This window comes from Rhea americana, unplaced genomic scaffold (assembly GCF_003343005.1).
Source record: "Rhea americana isolate MKP2758 unplaced genomic scaffold, rheAme1 scaffold_82, whole genome shotgun sequence".
In the NCBI taxonomy this organism is placed as follows: domain Eukaryota; kingdom Metazoa; phylum Chordata; class Aves; order Rheiformes; family Rheidae; genus Rhea; species Rhea americana.
Window position 1 is genome coordinate 1,251,961 of NW_028187001.1, and position 26,681 is coordinate 1,278,641.

At 34.8% G+C, this 26,681-nt stretch overlaps 1 protein-coding gene across 7 annotated transcripts in view; it reads right to left on the bottom strand.

The window, feature by feature from the left end:
• Positions 1-1,226: 1,226 nt before the first annotated feature.
• AP1S2 (adaptor related protein complex 1 subunit sigma 2) overlaps positions 1,227-26,681 on the bottom strand; it is a 32,379-nt gene continuing 6,924 nt past the window's right edge. For 3 of the 7 annotated variants that reach the window (XM_085323181.1, XM_085323183.1, XM_085323182.1), the window contains exons 3-5: positions 23,855-23,963; positions 22,742-22,879; positions 1,227-3,269 (exon numbers count right to left, since the gene is read on the bottom strand). In XM_085323181.1, the coding sequence (XP_085179307.1) occupies positions 3,222-3,269; positions 22,742-22,879; positions 23,855-23,963 (295 nt within the window). In that variant the 3' untranslated portion in view covers positions 1,227-3,221. Of the gene's footprint in view, positions 3,270-5,557; positions 6,968-13,850; positions 13,887-14,383; positions 14,479-22,741; positions 22,880-23,854; positions 23,964-26,681 lie in introns of those variants that run through there. The other 4 variants (XM_085323184.1, XM_085323185.1, XM_085323186.1 and 1 more) reach the window with 4 other exon arrangements.

Genomic DNA, 26,681 nt, shown 5'->3' on the forward strand with positions numbered 1-26,681 from the left:
TACTACATTCAGTGTACACAAAATTGCCTGGTAGTTTAACAGTTAAAAAAAAAAAAAAGCCTGTACCAATAGCATCATTCTTCGGGGCACTATTTTTTCAGAAGAAATAAATACAAGAGCCTGTTGGAGATGATACTGGGTCCTGTCTTGGATCAGTTCTTACAAAATGTGGAAGTCTATGCTAGTTAGTAACTTAAGAATTTAATTTACTTTCTTACATCATTTAAAGAGTGCAGCTGATTTTGCTTTCACTGTAAGTTCGTGAGTTCTTTGTAATTAAAAGGGAAGAAGTCTTCTATTATTCCACATACCCTTCTGTTCAGCACTGATATATCAGCTGGATGCAATATCCATCTCTGATACAAAAAAAAAATTTGGAAATGACATTGAGAAATTACAGTTCAGTGAACTATGAGACTGATTAGAAAGCAGCTGTTACAAGCATAACCCACTGAACACAGTAATCTAACTGCAGCAGCCATYGGGTGACTATCATCACAGTGTTAAGAACTCAAAGGGAACAGCAGGTATTTAGGAAGGGCCTCTTCAACTTAACAAGGACCGTGAGATTCAACGCTGAAGCTGAAGACACTCAAAAAAAGCACTTGCCTAAACAGTCTAGAAATTGTAATGGATTCTTTGGTTTCTGGGGGGGGGGGAGGGTCAGGTGAGATAAGAAAATCAAGCAATAAAATTTTAATTTCTCATTAGATTCAAGAAATGCCCAAAGATGCTTTTGCTGATAACATGTCTACCAGTTCAGTTCTTTTGGAAAGTGTGAGAACAGATTCATCAGATAAATTTGTGGTTGAAGCTAGGATTGTGAATGTTGCATTGACTTGTTCGTAATTCCATGTAAGGAACTGAATATCAAATTTGTATTATCCAGAGAACATTCGATCAACATCTGGTTTGTTTTAATTTTCAAGTGAACTGGCACTACTGCATCAATTAAACATCTACTTTGATAAATTTCATGTTTAATGTGATAAGCCCTCCAAAAACTTGCTAATTTATTGCTTTCTGTAGAATTTAAATGGATGTAAATAACTAATCTTGGACACAGTATATTCACACATTTTTTTAAATAAAGTGCTCAAGAGCAGGTTCAGCACTAATAAAATTTCCCTGTTTTTTTTTAAGCTAGCACTGAGTAGCCTTTTCTTTCCTCCAGGGGCAGTGGGGGGGAAGGGAATCAAAATTGATTGCGTATAGACACAAAGCAATGATGTAAAAATGGACATTTATTATGACTAAACTAATGTGATAAGACGACAGAGGTCAAACAGCTTATTTGGCACAATCACAACAAAGCTTAATCCAGCCAAGCACATACACGTGACATGTAAACTTTAAAAACATGTTTAATACATATAAAATTGCTTCAGGTTTTACTTAAATTAAGGTAATTTAACCACTTCAGTATCATACACAGGGTCATTCCACGTGAACCTCACCTGTCCCTGTACACTGATGAAATGCAAAACAGTGCTTTTGCGTACCTCAGGTGAAACATGATCTCTAGTAATTATGTTTAAATCCCTGGAATGGCATGGCCAGACAGGAAAAYGGTGAGGCTGCAGGTTCACAAGCCTTTCCCCGGCACTGCCTCTGACAGGTACTGCCCCAGCCAGGCGCAGGCCCTCCTGGCCTGGCCTCTAGCTTGTCCCTTCCGCTGCCACAAGCATTTATACTGCGGTCTGGATCAGGGGACCACTAAGCGTTAACATTAACCCAGTTCTGCTGGGTTAATTTTAACCTAGGTCAAATTTACAGTCTAGCTCTCTGGATGGCTGTACAAATTAGGCTTGTGAGAGCAGGGCATGACTGCTTCCAGCAACAACACCAAAGCTAAGTTTTGTGAACTTACAGCCTATATTTGTGACACTATACACTGCAGTAAATAAACAAAAACATTGACTTCCACAGTGATATTATTAGGAGCAGRGAGGGGAAGAGAGAGGGGAAGCAAATCCTCATGTTGTAGGGGACCACAACTTTGCTACCCCCAAGTGTGGCACTGCCTTCTCAAACTTCAAAAGCATACATTACTGAAATTTCCTATGTGAAAATACTTTCAGTGAATAATTACTGAAAGCTGGGCAGAAGTATCAAAGTACTACTAAACATAACTTTGCCTGATTTATAGTTTAAGAGTCTAGTATACAAACCTAATTTTTAAAAGTTCTCACTTTAATTAGTTGCACTTTACACCAATTGGTAGTTTCATAAGGGTTGTATCACCTGTGCATAAGGTGTAAGTCACAAAAAGTAGTCAAAATGAAGCTGATTAAAGCACACTAAGTATAGGCGGTCATATATCCATTAAAGAATAACTATAAAACAGCAATAAACACAAATTAATTTCTAGAGTCTGAAATAAGAACATGAGAAGTCCCTTTTGTAAAGCTCCCTCTTTTTTATCATCAAAATTATCCCATTTTAATTATGCATCCCTCTGTTCCGTTAGAAAGGCTAACTCCCTTTTTCGGTTTATGTTCAGAGTAAGCTAATTTAAAAGTTTCCTTATTTGGAAGGATACTATTTTTTACTAGATGGCTCCCCTTTATCATATAATAACTTGCACAGTTTTACTCAAGATGATTACACTTTAATTTCTCCTGAATGATCAGTTTGCAGTTTTCTTGTTAAAACCGATGTCACCTTAACAGTTTTTACCAGTTTGACAAGCAGATCCTAACAGGATTCTTTGGTATAATGACAAATTCAGTAGTAAACAGTTATTTCCAATCTTTATGTATCAACTGAAACAAAGTAGAATTATCGCAAGTGTTGACTTAAAATGTAGATGAACAGAAGTCTTTGGTTGTATAAACACAAGTTCTACACTGTAACATTTTAAATTTTAAAGTTATCCATGTAGTCTCTTTTCATTTAGATATGCTAAGTCACAATGAATTTAGTTCCTGAAGTCATTTGCTTATAAAAAACAGTACACTTATTAAAATCAAATGCAATTATCCTATAAATGCAATGAAAAGAGATATTAAATTAACTCTATTTCCCTTTCATTTATGATTTTCAGACTTTAATTTCTGTTCCCTTTTTGAAGTGTATTTTTCTTGGAGGCCTGAATGAAGCAGCTTAGCAAAACAGTAATACTGACAAACAGCATTTTACACCATTAGCTAAACATTACAATGAAGGCAGTGAACATTTATAGTATGAAACACTGAGATGTCATCAGCTGATGAGAAGATTTATGTCAATCCAATTTCTTCCAGTACACTACGTGGGGTCTCTGCTTCCTGTGGAGGGAAAATTTGAAACAGTGGTAAATGGATCCTGTGCTCCTACAGAACAGTATCATATATGAGAGTTAGTATGGAAATGCTTAATTAAAAATGAGAAGCCAAAAATATGAAAACATAAAAGCACTGCAGTTTGCAAACATGGTATTAGCTGCACTTTTCAAATTAGATTAATTAGATTGTCATGGTTCACAGGAATAGTTGGTAGATTTTATTGCCTTTAAGCATAATAAAAAAAGAAAGCAATTGAGATGTACCAGCAGGGAACAAATCACAACCAGTAACAGAAGTATGAACTGGGGAGAGAAGGGGAAGCATCTTGCAATGGAGTCAGCTAGTGGTTTTTGTGATAATTTGTTTCACATGTCTCAAAAATCTGCTAGGAATAAGTAAGTGGGTAAACGGAATGACTGATGCAACTTAGACACAGTATCCCTTAAACTCCTTATTAAAAAAACACTAGATTTTGTACCATGGTGCTTGTTCAATTCATAAAACCAGATCAAGGTACCTTCGTACAGCCAATGTCAATAAACTGACAACTACAAAAGTRAAAGAATTGTGAGAATTAGGAATATATTATTCTACGCCAGCATAAAGTTTGAGGTTAATTCTAGCTTTAAAATATTTGTTTAGATTCAGAGCAAGTAGTTTTATACAAAACTCCAAAGGGTTATTAATAGTTTTGTATTTATTATTCCCAGAGCATCTGAGAAACATATTCTGATTAGAAAGATTAAGCTACCTATTTCCATAATTAGCAATATCATAACAAATAAAAGGGATACTGTGTCCTTATGAAACATAAGCTGTTTTAGCATTCAGAGTATGAATAAACTTACTTTAGCATCCTAAAACAAGACATGTCATGAAGCAAGAAAAAGCCAGAAAACAATTAAAGCAGCAAGCAATATTTTTCAACTGCTTTCTAAATAGTTTTTTTTTTTAAAAACTAGTATGTCAGTAAACCACATACTTAAGAGTCTTAAATCTTGCACGTAAGATCAGAACATCAGATTGTCTCTATCAACTTTCACTTACATAGCATAGAGTGATCGCGTTTACAATCTGCATTCAATTSAATTCATATGTATAAGATGATTCAATGTTAAAAGAGAGAAGTATTTTAAAGGCAACTTCATTTTAAAGTATGTCAGTGCTCAGAAAAGGCCAGTGCTGAGTAGCTTGAGATAAACATTAGCTTCCAAAATCCACCAGCAAATAAGAAATTCCAAGAAAAGGCAAGTAGCAACTAGAAGCAAGATACTGGATGTATTAAGAATGTGGTGTTTTCTCACTGAGGTAATATTTAGAACTGCAGTGACCTTGATAACATAAAATAGTATGGCAGGCATTAATGTGTATTTTAACATATCACCCAAYAGGTAACACTGCTTGAAGAGGGAAGAGAGTTTTTAATATAACCTATAGYATTCTCAGAACTTGGTTACATTAATTTTAGACGATATGCTTATCTTGCATCCACTAACTGTAAGCCTTTATTGTAGAAAAATCATACACTCTTTAGCCAACTACAGCAGGAGAACTCAGTTATAAAATAAATGGAACATGACTCAAAAATTTTAGKGTCTTTAAAATATTTGTAATAAAACACAACTTTTCAAAGTTTTAAATTGATTAGATAGCAACGGACATTTACAGTTACTGAGTGGTGAACCTGGTTATTTACTAAGTTACCTGAACAAAAAGTTGATCAGTGACTATATATTTGTATGAATATATGAAGAAATACCAAGGTTATCTTCAGAGTAGTTTAGTATTACTGACTCCACTGCCTATTCAAAGTTGCAACGAGAAATATGCTCAAATCAAGATGAAGTTTCATCAAATAAGTCAAAGACTTTGGTAGACAGTGAGTTTAAAGCAATGTATTTCAAGGACACTGACTACGTGTCTATAGGTAAACCTCACCAGTAAAATAGTAAAGTGCAATTATAACATTATAATTTTCTAGTACTACAGGAGTAATCTTGAGCAGACATGCCTTCCCGCGTGCACATCGACAACGTATTCTCAAAAGGAACATCTAAAAACGAAAGTGTTTCACTAGAATAATTTAATCAATTATGACTTCTATGAAACAAACAGAATGAATTATGTTTTGTTCACGTTATTTGTTTTAGGAAGGGCCAAACACATTTTATCCACTTGTTACAGAATGCATTTTGCAGTATTATACACTACCTGCAGCTCAGAATTACCCAAGGCAAACAATGCAAATTTGAAATATATCAGAACACAGATGAGGAAAAAAGCCATTCACATGAGACAAAAGTGCATGCAATACTTTATTTCAAACATGCCAGGAAAGCTAATTCATTACCTAGTCATTTAGAAGCAAGCAGCTGTATACAGATAACAAGAAAAACAGCATCTCATTACAGCTCAATGCACAGCATTTGAAGCCAACAGGCATGAAATAATGCAGGCTAAAGCAGCATTACCCAGACATTCACAAACACTGTTAATGTCTTACAAACAACGAAGCAATCTTGGAAATGGAAAACCACTTCTATGATCTTGTTTCCTACAAGATTTCAGAATGCTGCAAGGTCTAATCCAAACACCCCACCCCCTARGTCTCCCATTTCTATGTCAGTTTAACATTTGAAAAGTAGTGCATTACCACATATAGAATGYGGAACTAACTGTTTGCAGTTAGTTTCAATAACCAGCTCCTTGATAATTACACAATTTTCAAAAACTGAGTCAGTTTTAGCTATGCACTTCTACTAGGCAAAGAGAGGATGCAATACATTCCCTCTCACTCTGCCTACATCCATGATAAGTGCCTTTCAATTAAAATATTTATCTGTGTGGCAGTTCTCTTCGTTACACACACTATTCTGTACTTAAAAATGGAAATGCCAATTAAAGGAGGCTAGTATTTCAAATATGCTATCCATGGACTGAATAAAAAAACATTTCCAATTTTAACCATTTGCAAAGCAATTAACTTTCCTCTTTTTCGGTAGTAGTAATTGCTCAACTACTCACACGAGTGTTTTCAATATTTAAATACAAATGTTGTAACTTGCAGATCTACATCAGTCATTTTCTTTGCCCTAACCAATTCAGTCTTCTTCCTCTTTGTAGAGTCAGTCATGCTATTGTGTCAGTGTCAGAAAAGGATACTGGTATGTGCATCTTTGCACTTAAAATGCACGGTCTGTGTAGAACTGTGTAACTTCATTTAACACTTGTGCACACATTCCACATAGTGGTATTCCTTCAGTTTCTCTGTAAATGTTAATTTAGCCTACAGGTTTTAATTGTATGTTTAAATACAAAACAACTTAAATACAGGTCAAGTAATGTTACAGTATAAGTGTTGCAATATCTAGATGCTTAGCTTAGAAAATTCTACAGAACTTTTAAACACAAGACTTCAAACTTACACACAATAAAAAAGTTAAACCATACGCCAACAAGAACAAGTTTTGTTGAGATGAAGACATGCGAAGAGACAACACTGTAAAACAGAGGAGGAACTGGAAGAGTACAAAAGCACAAAATGGTTGTGATATTCTATTGGATTCAAGATGATTGAATTCACCAAGCTGAGGATAATGTTCTGCCATGAGTAAGTCACAGGTCTATCTCCTCTGAAATTCTGCATGCATGATGAATGAAGTCATTTAGTACACTGGGACATTAAAGTATTCATGACGTGGCTACAAAAGAAATGTATACATTTTTACACGTAGTACAAAGGTGGACAGATATGCAAGAAAAAAACAGAAAGAATACCTTACTGTTTTACCTCTAACATGGAAAGGACATTTGATACAGAAATATAATATTCTATTTTTGACTACTCTAAACTTTTGAGGGAAAAACCTATGATGTTACTCCCCCCATAAACTTGCATGCTGGGAACACCAACATAAAGGAGAACTTCACATTGTAACTACTGTATTATGTAAGCTCAGAGCTTCTTAGCCAAGAAATGCTTGAGAGCCTGAGAAACTGTTCCAGAAATGTATCACTACATATTTGGTCAGTTTTAGGCTCTTTAGTAGACATCCACTACTGGTTACCGTTTGACATCACCTACCATATTCAGTGCAATAAATGTATATTGATACGAGGCTGCAAGAATGTCAYTAGGAGCAGCACTGTATCAGGCAGTGCAGCAATGGAATTATTTAAGACAGTATCCTTCTAAAAAGGAGTGCCTGTTGAATGACAGGCGGTATCTGAGACACCTTTCACAGTATGGAATGTTTTCTGTGCTTTTGAATTATGCCACTAAAGTTAGTCCTCTCTCATATTACTAGCATGAAACTATTTGTAGAAAGATGAGTCAGAAAGCAAACAATATTCAAAGTTTTTCTATACATATCAGTGCCCTAAAAAYAGATAAGAAAGTTTTTTAATAGAGTAAAAGCAATTTAGGAGTATCAACCCCAGATAAACCAATTAAGCATTTTCTGGGAGGGAGAGGAAGAAGAAACTCTCTGAATGTCAGTTACCATTTTACATTAATTACCAAATAAAATCTTAAATCTATTTCAGCCCCCCACCCCCCAAAAAAATTGTAGAAGAAAGTCTTAKAACTGAGAAAGTACCTAACAGCCATCTCTGTCCTATGCACTTTTTTAAAGGAATATTGCCCCCTCAGTTTGTCGACAAAAATCCTCAAACTTGAATTTTTAATTTTTAATCTCCAATTACAAAACTCAATAAATATACCCTAGAAGTTCTACAGGATTAATGCTGCTTTTCAGTAGCAGTAATCTAAAYATTACTTCACACTATTTTAAATTATTATGAACAAGCCAACTACAAATCTAATGGTTCTCAAGCATCAGCACCTATAGCTCAGTGAGAGCTGCAAATTGTAYGAAATCTGTGGTGATTTTTGGTAGAACTTAAAAGATTTGTGTATGACAGTGAAACACAAATACGAACGGTAACTCTTAAAAGCTCTCTCGCTRCTTTAATCAAGTTTAATCTACACTAACCATCAAAATGGAAGAGATTTGAGGCATATTCTCAACTGTTGAAGGAAATCGTGGGCTGACATTAATAGCCCCATGAAGTAGGTGTTTTGACAAAACAGGAAAGAGCAACTCTACAACTGCTGAGGCCTCCACAGGCAAAGCATTCTTAGAAAGATAATTACAGAAAACTTATGCTTTACTCATGCTACCTGCAAAATACAGATTAATGAACACAACTGAAAAAAGGCACATCGACTCAAATCAATCATGTACCAAAATTTTCACAAAGATGCTTATTTCCTGAAATTATAAACCCCTGAAAATATCAACTAAACAGGAAAAATTGTCATTTTAGATTGTAAAAATCATGTAACTTCTGTTACGGGATTAGGGCCTCATCTTAACATAAACTTATTATCTATTGATGATGCAAGAYAGACGGTCAAATAGTTATACGAAGAAAGTGGTTGTTTCGCTCCTGGCAGCTTTTGAACCTATGGAACACAGGTGTGTGAACACCACACACAATTAGACCAGCAATAAACTAACATTCTGGTGGTGAAACTAAGATTAAACAGAAGAGAAGAGCAAATTTGAGTATGAAGTGGTAACAAAGCAATATTGAAAGACAGAAAACTTTGCAGTTTCAGTCAGACTTCTACAGCCCACTGAGGATATCCCAGAACATCACACACACAGAGGGATAAGCACTATGGGCAGTCTGACTAACAATAGAAAGGGAGAGAAAGTTTTGGAAAGTGTTATTTCCTTTCAGTGAACTACATTTTCTCATATGCTCCAACTATAAATTGCCATGAGTAGAATCAACTTCTAGAAGTTGACCTTCTAGAATCAGTATCTATGTTACTTTCCTTTGCTGTGACTCTGCAGACACCACACAACATCTAAGCCTGTAAGCACTTCTTAAGACAGTGGCTAAGCTATCTGGATCTAATGAAGTTAGGAATGAGTGGATCTAGCAACTAAAAGGGGTAATGGTGCCCCTGCAATGCAAATACAATGGCAGACTGTGTCATGAAATACTACTTCTGAAAAACYATCACTGATTTTAAAAATTTGGATTTGGATATAGATCATTTGTCTGAGTTTAATACATAGGGTTTAGAACCTGGTTTTACCAAAAACAGTAATAGCCCTACAATATCAGTAAGGACAGAAGTTGMACATCCCAGTTCCACAATATTTGAAAGTTACTAGAGCTCATCTTTTTCAGACTGATATCTGTGTTTACAACTCACTTCAAAAAGCTAATAATACTCTGAAACTTTCAGCCTAAGTCATTAAAAAAATAGTGAAGAGYAGATTTCAATCAATAGAAGTAATTAGCTAGCCCAACCTAACCGACATTCTCCTTGAGTATACAGTTCTCCCAACTTTGTCATGATTCAACCTAATCAAAAATTATAGTCAAACTAAAGTTAGAAAGGACTTAGTTTTATGCAGTCCCACACACAAGATCAAATGTACCTATAGCATTCCTGAGAGATAGTGAATCTGTTAAAGGCATCCAGTCATGGACACTTTAATGCACCCAAGAAATTCACTTAAATGCTTCATTATCCTTACTGTTGGAAAATTTTCTTAGTATCTGCTTTGAATTTTCTTGATGTAATTTAAGCTATTTCATGTCTGTAGCAGACAAGAAAAYAGTTCATTTCCTGCATTCAAAAAACAGACAAGAAATAATGTATGGCTACACCAAACAGACTGAAGTTCAGTGTTTCATACTGCTTATGTTCTACTGTCTGAACACTTCACACAGCAGCAAAGTAGACTCTTAAATGTTTGGATAGTCTCTTTTTTTCCAGGGAAAATTTGCTCAGGTATTTGTTCCAGCTTCTTTTCCATCAAAATCCGCACAAACCCTACAAACACAAACCATGTTAAACTGCCAGCAAAAATATAATGGCTATTTTTTGATAAACCTTTGGCTTTTTTTCTCCCATCATCTAAACAAATTTCAAACTAGAACAGAAAAAGAGCATGACTACAGAGTGCACAATAGCATAGGAACAGCCTYACAGAAACAGCTAATGGGGAAAGGAAAAGGGAAGGATAAGAGTTTCTGTTTTAAAACATGAAGTTTTCACAGTAGGAAAAGATTAACACTTAACAAGTACTACTTTAGCAATGCTTCAGAAGCAATTACATTTATACTCTACTTCTGAATCTTTGTTAGAGAATACTTTTAATGAGARGCTGCTTTAGGAAATTGCTATAGTTCACTTGTGGTTTCAAGGATTTCAGAATAGAGTACCTGCTCCCTAGTTTTTGGTTAAGCATTCAGAAAATCCAATTACATGGTTATTGGGAAAATTCTACTTTACTTATCAATGGAGAGCAACATGTTTCTCAGAGAACTTAGAAATATCCAAGAGCTCTTGAATGTGTTCAAATGCAAATATTAACTATGATTCTGTTCAAAACCTGAGAACATAATACTACACTGATCCTAACTCCAGGAGAGATTGTCTGCAACTTCATATACACAGACAACAAAACATCTTCAAGATTGGTGCAAATTAGCCAACACAATACTCAACTAGAATCTGAAACAGCAACAGTCATCACTCRGTTGATATTCTGCAAGGTATTCTAGTATATGCACACACAGAGGCTTTAACACATCACCTCAATAGACCAAAGGAAATGAATGACATACAGTGGTGGCCCTCTACCTCTTTCCCTCTCAAGAGGGAGAGTAAAAATATCAGTGGAAACTTTACATACTCTTGACTAGGTAAGCAAGTGTTCCCAGCTTCTTCCTTGCTATTCTCATCTGCTGGCTATCAGAGGTGATAATCACTCAGTTAGTTGCTATGCAAAGACCTCCGAAAAAGAATTAACACAATCTAATCCTTAAGGGTAAGGACAGCTATAAGCATCCACTGGAGGGTCCACTTTCCCACCACAGGAACACAAGATACTTTAAATCAATACTAGTGAATACTCTGTATTGTGAAGATATAGCCAAAATTATTACAAATCACCGAGTTCTTTTCTATCAGATAATTCCACAGTGTATGTTTGGCAGGTTACCAAACTATGCACATAAGGATTCATTAAAGTTTTTTTTTCCAATTTTTCCAGTACTGCAGTGCAGCTAGAGGTTTGCATTACTTATTCCCTTTTGCTTAAGGAACTATTTCTTTAACTGCAGGGTTGTATTTTTGAAGGAAAGACTAAAATATACTGCTGTAACAGCCATGTCATGTCCAGTATCACTCAGCTTGCATGCTGGTAACAATTAAGCACTCCTATTCCTTCCCTGTCCTGCAGCACAGTGTCTTCCTAGAGTTTTTTGGACAAATGTTTGCAGGGTTAAATTGTGAATGAGGAAAATAAAAGCTGCTGACTATATGCTTTTAAAAAGAGGCAATTTAAATTGGATCATTTTAATTGGATCTGCAACCTAGTTCTAGCATGGCCAAGCAAGTAGTTTCTCTATCACAAATGGGAGGAGGGGGGAATGCACAGGTGAAAACTCCCTAAGCCAATGGTGCTGCTGAGGCTCTGTGCCACACAACTATCTTCAGGCCAACAGCAGAGGTGCAGCACACAGGAATTTACTTAAGCTACTGACTTGGGGATGCACAGCAGATATGAGTCCAGACAAATTACTTTGAGGGATAGGGGCTTTAAAAAAAATAGCTATACTGGCAACAGTTAAAAATAAATATAACTACTCAAGTTACACTATCAGCTTTAGCTAATCAAAGTGCAGGCTACTGCCAAAACGAGCAGCCTTACTCTTTTCAACCCTCTCCACCTCACCCTTTTTGCTGGCACTTCCCCACACTCCCCTGCATGTCCTTGGTTTTCAGTCAATAAACCAGGAGCCACATGCCCCCAGGGCACATGGATCAACACTGAACCAGCCTTCTTAACAGCAGTCACACTCAGCCTTGATTCAGGTGATGAGGGAACTGCACCCTGACTCAAAACCATGATTTTAACACTTGCAAATTCTGCTCCAATAGGAAAGCAGAAGTAGGAGTTGGGTGCACAATAAACAGATTCCACTCTGCCTAGTTATGCCTAGTAATACTCTGAAACTTTCAGCCTAAGTCATYAGAGACTTCTAAATTAAAAAAAAACACTGTTTAATTTTTTCAACATTACATAAGCTTTCCCTTTAAAATTAACCAAATTCCTTATGCAATAGACTATTTCTGAATATCTGACTTATTACACTTGCAGCAACAGAACTAGCTAAGTAAGAAGGTACTGGGAGAACTCAACACAAGTTTAAGTAAATTTCTGTGAAACATCCCTCAAAAATCAAAGTTCTATTCATCTAGTGCTTGTTTATACTTGCTAAAGTAACACAGATTAAGTAATTTGAAGCAGTACATAGCCTATTGGTTAAATATCAGGATAATCCAAGCTCAGCAGCTTTAGGAGTTAAACTCCTCCCCTTGTCCACAGACTTGCTCTCTTCACCTCAGCTGATCTTTCTTCAGGGCAGATCTCCATTCCTCCATCTAAGCAGCAGCTCTCTCCAGCAAGCAAACCATCACTATTTCTTTTTATGTGCAACCATCTGTTTGCCCCTCTCCACTCTCTCTAGTGGATGTCATTCCCATTTCTTCCAAATTCTGCAGAGTCATGAGAAACATGAAATTAAGTTCCCTACACAGTGTCTATTCCTTCACTCCTTCTAGGGAAAAGTACTGTAGGAAGCATTCCCTGGGCCATCTGACAATGCCACTGTGGTGTAAATTAACGGGAACTAGGCACATTTTTTCAGCTAAAACTGTGCCCATATGTAGACATAACCACGAACATAGTACAAACAAATTCGAATCACCCCGAATTCTCTAGGGTTGAGCTTGCATGTTCCAGAATTGGTCTGTGTAGAAGTCTTACAGAATAAGAATGTTAAACTGAGCAAATGCTTTGTTTAGCAAAGGTCCCAAACAAAATGAATCCTTTATAAAGTTCTAATCATGAGCATCAAACTTTCATAGTCACAGTATTAATACTAGTCTCACTATGAGAATTCACATTCTTCATAGATGAACTTCCTATCATGAAGAAGGGAAAAAGCAAAGAATGAGAGGAAAAGTTGTGGAGAGAAAAAAAAAAAAAAAAATCAAGCCTGGGCATTTAGGTTTTCTTTTAGTTGTTTTAGAATATGTCCAGATTCATATACGAAATTCTATTTTGAATGACTGAATTTTCTTGATTGTTCCAATCTGACAGTTCTGATGTAAAAGTAAGTTATTAGTTCTCTTCACTTACAACAAATCAGTGGTTGTATCATACACAAACTAGCTTTTAAACTTTTTTTTTTTAAAAAAAAAGAAGGGGAGAGAAGCAAACAGTGAATTTGATTTTGAATATGTTACAAATATTTTTGTTTCTCATAAAGATTTTCTTTGGTTTGAAAACTAAATCCTGATATTTATAAAGCTAAAGCTGCATATGAAATTAGATCCATTACTGCAGTTCTATATTATAAGTCAATTTTAGGGAACCACTTGTACATCACTGTATCAAATAAGCAGTGTACTGATTATGTTTTCCTGAGTAAATCATTTTCATATGTGTTTTAAGCTTGCCTTATTTTAAAAGAATCTTACCTTTTTTTAGTAGGACTGCCACAATGTAATCCACTTATGATCTGGACAAAAATATGTTGCAATGCACTATATATGCAATAAAGCTTGGTTCTGTCATGCAGCATCCGGCATTAGAAATACAGTCAATTTCAGCAGCACCCACTCTTTGTAGTGCCCATTTTCTTTGCATAGCAGATGTTATAGCTCATTTTCCAGTAAATATACATTTACATGGGTTGATGGTAAGTAAACAAAGCCAAACATCTGTTTAGTAATTAGTTTTGGTATCCATTTCTCTAACTTGCATTATCCCACTTAATTATCAACACCAAAAGAAAGCTAGTAGAAGTCACATAGTTCAAGTTGATGCGGTTAGTACAAAAAGGAAAAATAAAAGGGAAACTCAAAGCACTCTTCAAAGACCATCATGCAAGTGTTGCAGAAGGTTAAGCCCATCACCCATTTTTGTTTACCCTTGCAAGGACTTAATTACGCGTGCAACAGTTTTCACATAGCACCATTTAATCCATGCCACCAAAATGGTAAACTTGGTAGTTACCAATCATTTAGATGGGGGTCAAAAGGGCTAATGCCTTAGATTGCTCTTAATCATAAGATATCCTCAGACAAACCTCCCCAGTCTTCATTCTGGCTCTACAAACACAAAATCAAGCAGCAGTGAAAATGTAATACCAACTAAAAACTCTTTATAACTTACTTCCATTTAAAATAAAAGTTAGAAAACATTTTAAACTATATACAAAAGTAAAGTCAGTCATTCTACTCAAATGTACTTCAAGTATTGTTACTCTAAGTTAAAATAATTTTATTGGTTCCACTAGAAGTCTATTGTTAAGAAAGCAAACAAATGCAACAGTAAAGAACAACTGTTCAAGCTAGATGCAATAAAAATCTTCATTATTTTCTAATGAAAAAAAGCATATTAATACATTAAAAGCATAAGTTAGAGTTATTTGGAAACCTTTATCTGTGCTTGAAGAAAGATTAATTCAAAGTTTTGTTTTATTAAGAATGTAGTATCAGTTGTTCATTATTGTCACTGTAAGAGACTGATAGCATAACAGAACAAGATGCCACAAAATTTACATATACTTAATCCAGTGATAAGCTTCACATAGTATTATTAACATTAATCTTAGGGTAAGATTTATTTCATAATGGGAAATAACGGTTGCATTCAACTGATTTATCTATCATATCTGATGTAGCTTAAACAATTTAACTCAAGAGCTATATGATCATATTTACTCCTCTAATAATTATCATACTTTTTTGCTGAGCTATATTCAGGCAGTAACAGTGCAAAAAGTTTTAACATTTTCATTTTAATTCGCTTATTAGTCAATTGTATTTAGATTTCTAAAAATAATTTTGGACAACAGCCTTTTTTTCGCCCTTTTAAATAAAATTTTCAGCACAAAACTTAAAATACATATACTTTTAATGCATCTTAATATCCAGCACCCAAACTATTACTTTTCCTAGCTAGCTTAGCAACAAAAAACATAGTTGTCCTTTTAAAATAAAACACAAGCCCCAAAACATACACCAGCGACGTGCCTGACATTTGTACAACACACAGATAAGACAACAAAGAAATCAATCTAAAAATAGAATACAACATAATGGGAGGCCTCTAGGGGTGTTAATATTCTTTTCACCTACTATTCCATGGAGCTCAAAAGCTATCGGCACAGGTAGTTTGAGTTTTGAGAAAGATCAGTAGCCGTGCAAGATGACAGATCATCTCACACAGTTCTGAGTGATACCAGAGTAAAACAGAATTTTGTCCTCACCATCTCAGGGTTCAAACATCTAACACCGCTCTTTTCAGCATTCTGTCAAATTCAAGGGATATATTCTATTAAGATGGAGATTAACATGCTCAAAAAGAGCACCTAATTTGGAAGATAAGATACATCTTCACTGTATTCGTTGTGATAAGATACATCTTCAGTTGTTCAATGAATTTGCCATGTTTGCTGACCAAAAGCTGAGGACTCAACTCCTGAAAATGAGAATGGTATGTGCAGCAGTACTAAARTTTTCATCACATCACCCTGATGCAGTGCTTCTACCGACAGCTCTAGAAAAATAACTCAAAAAAAAATCTATCAGAAGTTCAGTGCACAGATAATAGACCCTTAATAGATCTACAAGGATTGTTTATACCACTGAATAATCGATTTCATAGGTAGTTATGTGAAGTGCATATTGTTCATTAGTATTCGAATTCACATCAGAGGGTACATGAGCAGCAAGCTTATACTATTCTGTCTTTCTTACAATTGAAACTTCCAAATGTTTCAGCTTTCAGAACTGAATGAATGCATGTTTAATACTTGCAAGGAGGATTCCTTCCTCACATCTTTTTGGCTCTTACAAAAGTCTAATCAAGTTCTTATTTTCTTAATTAATAAGTTTACTTGCATCCTACATACATTTAGATTAAACAAAATAGTCAAGAGGAGAAATGAATATTATGGAGATAGATTTACTAAAATGAGATTTCAAGGGTCTGCACAAAAGCATTTCAGGTGAAGAGCAGACTGCTCTCCCATTTTCAATTCCTAAAGTGAAGGACAGATTATGATCTGACAATGTATTTCCAGAAAGACAACTGGATTTCTAAAGCAGTTAGAAATCAGTCTCTAAAGCTATAACACTGAAGTCTTAAGTGTCACGACACATCCAGAAAAAGCAATGATCTTCAAAAGGTCATTAAGACACTGAACTGCACTTGTAGAAAAAGTCAGTGACTCCAATATGCATCACTAAATACTTCAGTGATCAAAAACAAAGCAGTTTGAGAATGGGGAGGAGTGAAGTACTTCATGACAACTTCCTGGATACTCAGTGCCACTTTTTTGAAGATGACATTTAAAACTGGAAAGGTTAACCTTCCTCCGTCTCTCTTCTTTTTAGGAGAAAAAGAAAGATGCAGCTTCAGCTACTCATTTGCTTGCCCAACTCCTATTCTTCTAAATAAATAAGAATATGACTTGGTAAGTATTTGCAGGAAAGCCTACTCCACAGTACAAAGAGGACAGCTGAAAAATATCTATTAAAAAAATGAAGACACCTTTGATATTAGCAATTACAGGTCTGACACTTCAAATTACAACTAGTTGTCTTTAGAGGTTTGTCCCAAAGAGAAGTGATATTCCTAAAGCATTCCTCATTATGCATATTTTTAATTGCTCATTCTATCTATAGTTCAGCTGAATTTTTATTAGTTATTTAGAGAATTATTTCCCTAAAAATCAAGGTACTCAGATCTTCATTTTGCAAAGGTGACAGCTTCAAGAACTCATTGACAGTTTTTATCAGTGAGTTTATAAACTTAATAGTTTTTAGGACAGCTAATGACAAGCAAGATCATATATAGATTAAATGTTTATTACTAAGTTAAAAATACTTCATATATAGAAGTTATAGATTCTAAAGATTTTAAGTTACTCTTTTCTTGAATAGAACACTAAGAAGTGAAATAATAACATAAGACACGCACAAAGAATAGATTATAATATGGCAAGATTTGGAACTCATACGAGTTGGGAAATATCACATTTACGCAGTTCTACAGAATCAAAAACTTCTTAATTTTAGTATCTTCTTGCTCTGTATCCTGTGAACATTGTATTTAAATAAGTCCAGTTTTCAGGACAAGAACAATCCATAGTATAACTGAACAACAAGTAACCTAATTTACCTAAGGCAAGGTACAAATAAATTCTTCCAAAGTGAAGGCTATTATACATGCAATCTTATCTGGCACCACTGTAGTCAAGCATGGCATGGAACACTTTTTTCTATCATAATGCATACAAGGTTTTCATCATTCAAAAATTAACAACTGCCTGTCCAACTGATGTGTTAAAATGAAGCAACTAACCTGTTTGTTTGGTATCAACATGCTTTATCTTGGTTTTGGGCGTTACATCTTGTGACAAACTATGCTAGTCTTTAAGTAAGGCAACATATTATTCCACAGACTAGAAGACAAATCTACCTCTCAGTTCCAAAGTATCTCACGAACAGTCGTTTCCACACACAGATGCATTTCCTCATCTACTATATTAAAAGCATGTTAAACAGCGTAAGTAAGAAAACATGTAATACCTCAAAGGGAAAGTATTATATTGAATGCACATTCCCAATTGGACTTAATTATTTTGTTTATTTACCGGCTTGTCTATGACACTTGTCATAATATTATAATGTCTCACGAACACGTACATTTTGTAGCAGCTATTACATAAAACCAAAAACAGTCTTTCTTCAGGTGATAGGTTCTTAATCAGTGTCTCAACTCAATACCAAAAGCCCACTTTCTCTTTTTTGACTAAAGTACCAAAGTCAAAACTGTTAATATAACTAAGCAAGGTTTACTTTCATATTTAAACCAAAAAAAAAAACAGGTAACATTACTATCTCTTCTCTGTCACTTACCCAACATCTTTCTGGGACTGCAGTCTGAACTGTTTACAAAGGATTCCAGCTACCAAAATACTACCACAGTTTACTGCATTTCCCAATAGTCATGACAGATTCCTAGCCAACATAGATCGTAACTATTTCCTAATCCTTAAATAATTAACTAACTGCATATTCCCTCCACCTCCATGCATATAGCTCTCTACAGATAAAACGTAATTAGAGATCATTACCTGTTCATAAAATCAAGAATATACATGCATTAAGAACTGAAGTCTAAAGCTACTCTACTACTTGAAATACTGACTGCATTAGAAGTTATATCTGAAAAACACATCCCAGTCAAGGCACTCAGATCTTCATTTTTGTAAAGGTTTCATTATTCATTCTTCTTTCACATTGATAGGAATACAGGTATAGCCAAGGTACAGAATGTCATTGCCAACTTAGGAAGGCAGTCTATTTCAGGAGTCTATATTTAAGAGTTAACATTAAGCAAAAGACTGAATTGCATTAATTATGGTAAGTTTCTCAGGAGACTAATAAGAAACAGTGCTTACAAAGACTGTTTCCTAAACCAGACAAAAAAAAACAACAAAAAAAACCAAAAAAACTATATGCTCCTACCAATTGCAGGTTTAAATATCAGAATTTTCTTTCATAATTGCCAATGCTAAAATTTATTTTGTCCTAACCCAATGACAGTCTAATGCCATTTTCCCATGATTAAGAATACCTACAATTTTCAGTTAGCACATTCTATCTTCTAAAGCAAAATTTCCATGACGTATATAGRTAATTCTCTAAATCTACATTTCTTGTCCAAGAAAATGCTAATTCTAACATTGAAAGCTTAAATCTACATAGCATTCCTGGACAATTAAGCTACATCAGCTGGCACTAAGGATTTCAGCACCTTTGTGGACATAAGCAGGGGTGGAGGCTTTGGGTCCTGAAATAGCTAAGGAAATAAGATTGATGGATGGTGTATCTATTATTCCTCATGCAGAAGGTACTAACTGAAGCCAAACTGCAAGAGCATAAGAAAACACACTGATAAAGCTTTTACAATTCTGATCATTACTAAAATATTGATGTTCTGCAATCAACTACTAGAAGAATACATACATGTTGTCTAAAAGAATAATGGTGGACAAAAGGGGGGGGTCATTTCTGAAATACTTTTATAAATTATACTTCTATTACATAAAAAACTTATTCTTAAAATGTAAGTAAGTAATAAGTTTTCACTAGAAGTCAATGTTTAGGAACCTGTTCCTATTTTAAATCAAGAGATAGCAATTCTGTTTAGTTTAGCTTTCAGAAATTAYACATAATTGCCAGTTATACATATGAGAATTGTTAACAGCTATACTTAGTTTTATTGTTTTAGCATTGGGAAGGACCATGAGCTCCCACAAGCAGCATACTAGATTATGTATAGTCACTCTTGGACCATCAAAGAAGAACACAGCAAATATTAAACTTCTAAGCAAACAAAAAAATTCCTCTCTTTTCCATGAAATATATTGCATTGCTAAAGTTTCATGCATTAAAAAAAAATCATGAAGTTGGGCACATGATTATGTTTCAGCTACTGCATGTATGTATGTTATGCAGCAACATACTGCATTTCTACAGTAAAACAGGTCAGTAAAATAGGTATAAAATTATGAAACAAGACACTGAACAGCATACTTGATTTAAACAGAATTATTTCCAGTAACAGACTTACAATGAAGCATGGAAGCAGCACTGGAATAACTAGTTTTACTGCCATTCATACAATATTGTCAGTATTGATWACTGGATAACAGTAAATTATCAAATGGTATTAAATGAGGAGCAGGGAATGAACATGTGATCTGAGCTATTGAAGAGCTAGTAAGAAGCCAAAGGGTGAAAAAGACTCAAAACACCACTATGTTTCAGTCACATAGACCCTAGCTGTTAGTATTAGTAAGTTCCTGGTGCTGTGTAGTCCACTTAATGATACACTGAAGTAGGTGCTCAGAAACAGAAGCACATCCTGGAAAACTGCTACATAGGATAAAAGTAGGTAAGGACCAGTTCACTATTCAGCAACTTATGCTTCTGCGTATTTTCTTTTAAAACGCACCCAGATAGCCACTTAATGTAATTGCAATGATTTTTGTGTAGACTGTACAGCTTTTAACCTTTAAAAGGGGCTTTGTACGTTAATGTATCTATCATTAACTAGTTAATAATGTAGTGTATTCAAGACTAAAAATTTTGAAACGAGGCAAGGCAAGGGCCAARAAGTCCTTTCCTTGAGCATAACTAGAACATGACATGGCCAAAACAAAACACAATAGAAATGTTTTGCATTTGGAATCAAAACGCATTTTATTCCAGTAGATTTCTCTAAGGCATTCTGGAAAGCAGAAATTAACCAAAAGCATTAAAAAAAGTCTCTGGCTGTGACAAACTTGTTTAACAACCTTCTTCACCAGACTCAAAACGCACATAAAAAAAAATCTGCAGAAGGAGTACAACTTCATTTAAAAAACTCATTTTATATTCAAATTAAGCTTCTAAATAAATTAAGCAGACGTGTGGAGTAGTTTTATGTTTGACCAGCAGTCATTATCATTCTATTAAGAATGAAAAAATCAATTAGTTTATTAAAAAAAATCAAACTTAAGATTATAGCAGAGCCACAACACTGTTACATATCAATTTAATCAGAAAAAAGAGTTAATAAACCCTGATGAAACATACATAAAAATCTCATAGARATGGGAAAAGTACGGCTATATAATCTCAGAAGTGAAATACATCAGAGTAAGGTTGTCAGGGCCATGGGAAAAGTCTGCCATTGAAAGACTCCTACTTCGTTTTATACACACATTTTTAACTTCAAAATGTAACTAAGAGTAAAAAGATGATCATTATTATTTGGGCTGAAATATCAGTATTATCTCCTAGTGATAGAGTGCATTTTGCTTTAGAATAGCCTTAAGAAAATGGTGAAACTAAAATTCAAAAATAACACAAAATAATGTAATTCTATATAAACAAACACATAAAATCAACTGTGCATTTGCAGAAGACAGACTAGAATAGGTAACTAATTTGTTGCAGCTGTTTTCACAGAAAGAACAGTAAAATATTTTAAGAGAAAGTAAACAGACTTTTTTTGTCTGTTTGGAAACTGTAACAGGACTCCCAGTTAAGATAATCCCTTCTAAGAATAAAGAAGGGACAAAGAGAAGTTGCTTCAGAACACAAGTGGTAAATAAGTGTGTATATTTGCCTCCTAGAACAACAGGATATCAAATCTGTGTGATGACTGATCCTATTCATGACACTAGCTAGCTGATGACAAACAAGTGTTAACACATTGTGGATTTTCCTGTACACCAAAAAGGATTACAAAACACAGCCAGAAGGGTTAAAGACATTAGSTGTTTCCCCATCCTATCAATAACACCATATTCAACAAAAAGTAGTACCACCTGGAACACAGAATGCTCATATGAGAATTAAGCAAATAGCTCACAGAACAAAACAACAAACTGAATGTTCATGAGGGAAAAAAAATGATCAGCTTATATTTATACAGAATCTTATCAGTGAACCTCAATATATTTTAAAACTATTAAGGTTCAACATCCCTGTTATACGGTATGTTTCACAGATTCCTACACAGAACTGATTATTCCCTCAGTATCATAACAAGAGTTTTACGACTTTCATTTATTCATTCAAGAGACTTAATGTTAACTTTAAGACTACAGACAGTAAGTACAGATAAAAACACTATGGAGGAACAAGAGGGAAACATTAAATTTTCTTGTAACACTGAACCCCTCCCCATCAAGTGTTTTCCAAAGGGGGAGGGGGGAGAAATGATACAATCTGTATTTCTTTCTCCAGAGCTAGTAATGAACAACAAAAGCATTCAAAGACTGAATGTTTTTATACCTCATTATTACTGCCTTGCCAGCATAAAGATAGAAACATGCCCAAGTAAGCTACCTATAGCAGAAGGTCTTTAGAATAAGAACTATACCTGAATGAGTCTCAAAGAAGAGAGCCTAGCTTCTGGATTTCAGGAATGAAACAGTAAAGAAGTTAACATGCATCAAGGATGAGAAAAAACTAATAGTGATAAATAAAAAAAAGAAAATAGACATGAACAATATTAATTTAAATCAGAATGAGCTATAACTACTTAGGTATAAGGCATTAAACAGCCATTTGCAAAACAAAGATCATAGTAGTTCACACACACACACACACACACACACACACAAACACGATACACCGGATGAAAAGAACAGATAATGTAGCAGAATTGCACAACTAGAACTAACTACAAACCACATGCTAAGCATGCTAAAAATCACCTTCTACAAGCTTAGGCAACCAGGAGCTTTCTCTAATCACAGCATAGCATGCTGATGCATTGACCAGAGAAGTTTAAATTGCTTACCTCCTGTAAAAGATCTGCCTGCTCAATAGCTTTAAGAACATTTTTCTTGGAAGTCTCTTGAACTTCCCCTCCCAAAAGGAATTCATCCAGAATGAAATAGGCTTTTTCAAAATTGAAGATGATATCAAGTTCACATACCTAAAAAGAACATCCAGCGTTACTGCAAACAAGGTTGATACCAGCTACTGACCAGTCCTCTTACAAAACTTAACTTGCTCTCAGCTTCACTGAATGAAGGTGTTTGTTAGCCTTACACAACACCTTTTTTAAGACATGAAGCAACACAAATCATTCAAGACTGAACTAAATGAAAAGTATTTTTCTGCTCCGATTAAAAACAATTATAGTAGCCTCTTTCTTTGAAAAGTGTTTTCATACCTAAAAAAAGGTTTAATTCGTAACTTTCAGTCTTATGTGGCTGTTTATAAGGCATGAGAACACCCCTGTTAAAGTTCTCTTCTTGCTTGCTTGCTTTATCCAAAGTGATTTTCTCTAACTCCATACAGCCTTACAAAAATTTTACATCATATTCTCAATTTTTTGTTCACTCTGTGCATGTCTTAGTCAAAGACTGCAGAAGGATAACCAGGAGTTCTTCTAAAAGCACTAATACATACTACTACAATTCCATTTGAATTCAGTATCTGGGATAGCAGATGCCCATCTTCTCTTTCTATAGCCCTGCTATTAGTTCACAAGCAACTGCCTGAGTTGGAAGCAGATGTAAGAAGTGCTGTTGGGGGTAGCACATACACAAAAGAGCAGTGCCAAGGTGAGAGAAAGCAGAGAGACTGGACAGAAGGCTAAGAAATCGTAAGATTTTATCCAAACTCAAGCGAGAACACTGAGTACTAAGAAACGAAACAAATATGGGCAATTAACATCACATTAACAACAATCATCTTCCCATAAATCCATCATTTAGTTTTCTAATTTAAGTTACATAGTCAATTATCAGTTTTGTTTGACCAAACAACATGAAATTTATTAGATACATCTTTTCAAAAGCTAGTTGATCATTACTTGYTTTATGGCACAGCACTTAAAAGTGACACAACACAGTATACACAATCAATCTGTAAAAAATTAACTAAAAAAGAAGCACTAACTCACACTGCCAAAATACTTGTCAAGAAGTTCCACGTAGCGGTGAATTATTTCCAGAGTTATTAGTTCATTGTCCTGATCTTCAATAGCACAGCAGAAATAAAGGCTTGCGTATCTGTAATAACAAAATAATCTTTACATTAGCATAAGAACATCGGCAAAATGAATGTATTTGAGAAGCGTTCAGTTCTCAGTAGTCCTTCATACTGAAGTCTACCATCACACTGTTTGTTATTTTGTATAAAGAGCTTCAGAAGTACCACACCAGGAGAACGGCTAAGATACCAGGAGACATACACAAGCACAGAAGGCACATTTACTTCCTTGAGTTAATCAAGACTTCAGTATTTATCATCTTTTAACTGATGGGATTAGATTAGCCTCCAAAGTTGTTGGAAAAGAAAATATATTTTTAATTTTTTAGCCCCCTAAGTTTTGAGGCAAGATGCTTTTTTCTGTTATCTCTAACATCCAAGCACTGGTCTTCTAACCAACAGGTTACACTCTTAAGTTTGTAACACATAAGATACACACACAGATATTTAAACAGCCACTGAAAATGTGCTAACTAGGATAGGTAAAATGAACTACCAATTTAAGATATACCAAGTTTTGTAATCTCTAGAGTTCAGAAGTTGGTCTTTAGAGAGTAAAAAACAAACAAACAAAAAAAAAAAACAAATAGCAAAACACTAATGTTATATACCTCAACTGCTATTAAGTCAACATCTCTATCTCAACCTGGTATCAGATCAGTTGGTAAAGGAAAGGCCATCTGCAAATCACGAGCAATCCACTTCCATCCCGAAGACACTAAATTCTTTACTACAGATATGATCTTGAATTCTACTTTTAACAAAAGACTCCTGCATCCCTTCTACTGTACCCCTCCATACACTTGTGCTTTGTTTTGTTTTTAATAATGCAAAAAGGAAACAGGAAAACTGAAAAATCCATTCAGTCTTCTATAAAAAAGTGCCAAAATGATACACCATACAGATACACAGGGTAGAAATGAGACTTCAAACAACACTTGCTGGAACTGCTAACTTACGTGAACCAAGAACAGCTTCTATTTTGCTTGTTTAGAGAGTAACAGGCAACAATAAGCATTCCTTGAGTAGCTAACCCTATTGAAACAGAAGTCATTCAGATGTGAATGCCAAGTTTATAAGATGCATGTTCCTTTCCCACACACAGAAATGCACATCTTTTAAAGGCTGCAAACAAATTTTATCAGCTGGGAAACAGTAAGTACTAGAAGAAATTCTTAGAGTTTTTGGTTAGAAGTCATACAAGAAATTTTTGCTTTGTAATATGGAAAAAATACAAAATTATATGAATATCAATACTACTATACAGGTGACTTACACCTATGCTTCTTGCTTTAAGTAAGCATTTTAATAAGGGAAGGGATTTTGGCCAATTAAACCTCACGCTACTTTCACCCTCTCTCCTTCAGGATATCTTTGAGTTTCCCTGCTTGCTCCAGGATGTCAACAGCATCACCTCAAAATAAGCCTGTTCTTTTTAAAAATAAATAAATAAATAAACATGAAGAGCATGTTAAGCATTTTCTTGCTAGCACTTGAAATGAACTACCGCTTGCCTTGTCTACCTTTAGAAAAAGGCACATCTTGCTTTCTTGTGTTATTCCCTATTAAAAAAAAAATCTTATCCCTCTAGCATAGGCATGGCCAAAGACATCTTCAGCTAAGTATCTCAGGGCTATAAAAGAACAAATTACTCCTGTCCTCCTTCAAATAACAGTACCTATTCTGCCCATTTCAAACCAAACTTCACTCAAGCTCTTCACCTCAAAAATATAATTGGACTATTGCTCCTATGTCTGATGTGCTGTAAATACCTCTGTCTTGGTACTCATAGAGGAAAGCTTCTATCCAATTTCTGTTAAAATCTGTCTCCCACTTCCTAAGCTAGTATTAGTTATGATCTGCAAGTCCCACTTCTAGTCTACTGCAGCTGAATCAAACTGATATGGCTTCATCATGCACAAATGTTCAGAATCATTTTTATCCAAAAGTTTGAACTTCCTATTTTAAAAAAAGTTAGTGCCTACAATTTGTTTCCATCCTGCCAAAAAAAAACTGACTTCAGATGTTGTGTGAGACATCTCCCTCCAATAAGGCTCTGAACATTTAGATTTGCATGCTYTTTTATTCTTTCACCGTTGTGACTTGTTAATTCATCAGAAGTCCCATCTGAGTAGAGTCTTCTGATTTAACACAGTTGCTTTTGTCCCTAACTTTAATATTTCAAGGATATTTAGTCATTGTAGTAGCTTGCAATACGCAGTATTTGTATAAGGTGCTTTTTAGACAAAGTTGTTTAAAAGAAGTATTGGAAAGTGATCCTCTACAGAAAAATAAGRTTTTCAAGCCTAATAAGAAATTTCTAAATCAAGCTCAACATTAGCCTTAGGACATTAGTTGATGCTTACTCTAATTAACAGCACTCAGACTAAATCCATTTAAACAAAACTTATTCCAATGAGCAGCACTGATTACAATGAAGTATAGTCAAACTGTAAGCACTTCCAGTGCTTAGACACAAGTTGAACCTCATTAACAGTAGACTCATCAAATCAACTTTGATTCAAATATTTTAAATTTTTTCCACACAGGACATTCCTGATATGTTTCTCTATTACTTAAGTTTCTTTGATGCACAAAACTATTTAGGAAAAAAAAGAAAGATAGAAACTTTACTTAACCTAGAACACTTTGCAGGAAACTAGTCTGCTCTCAGTGTCCTCATTTAGAAGAAATGTAACGTACTTTTGAAAGACTGTATTTAGTAGCTATTGAGTACA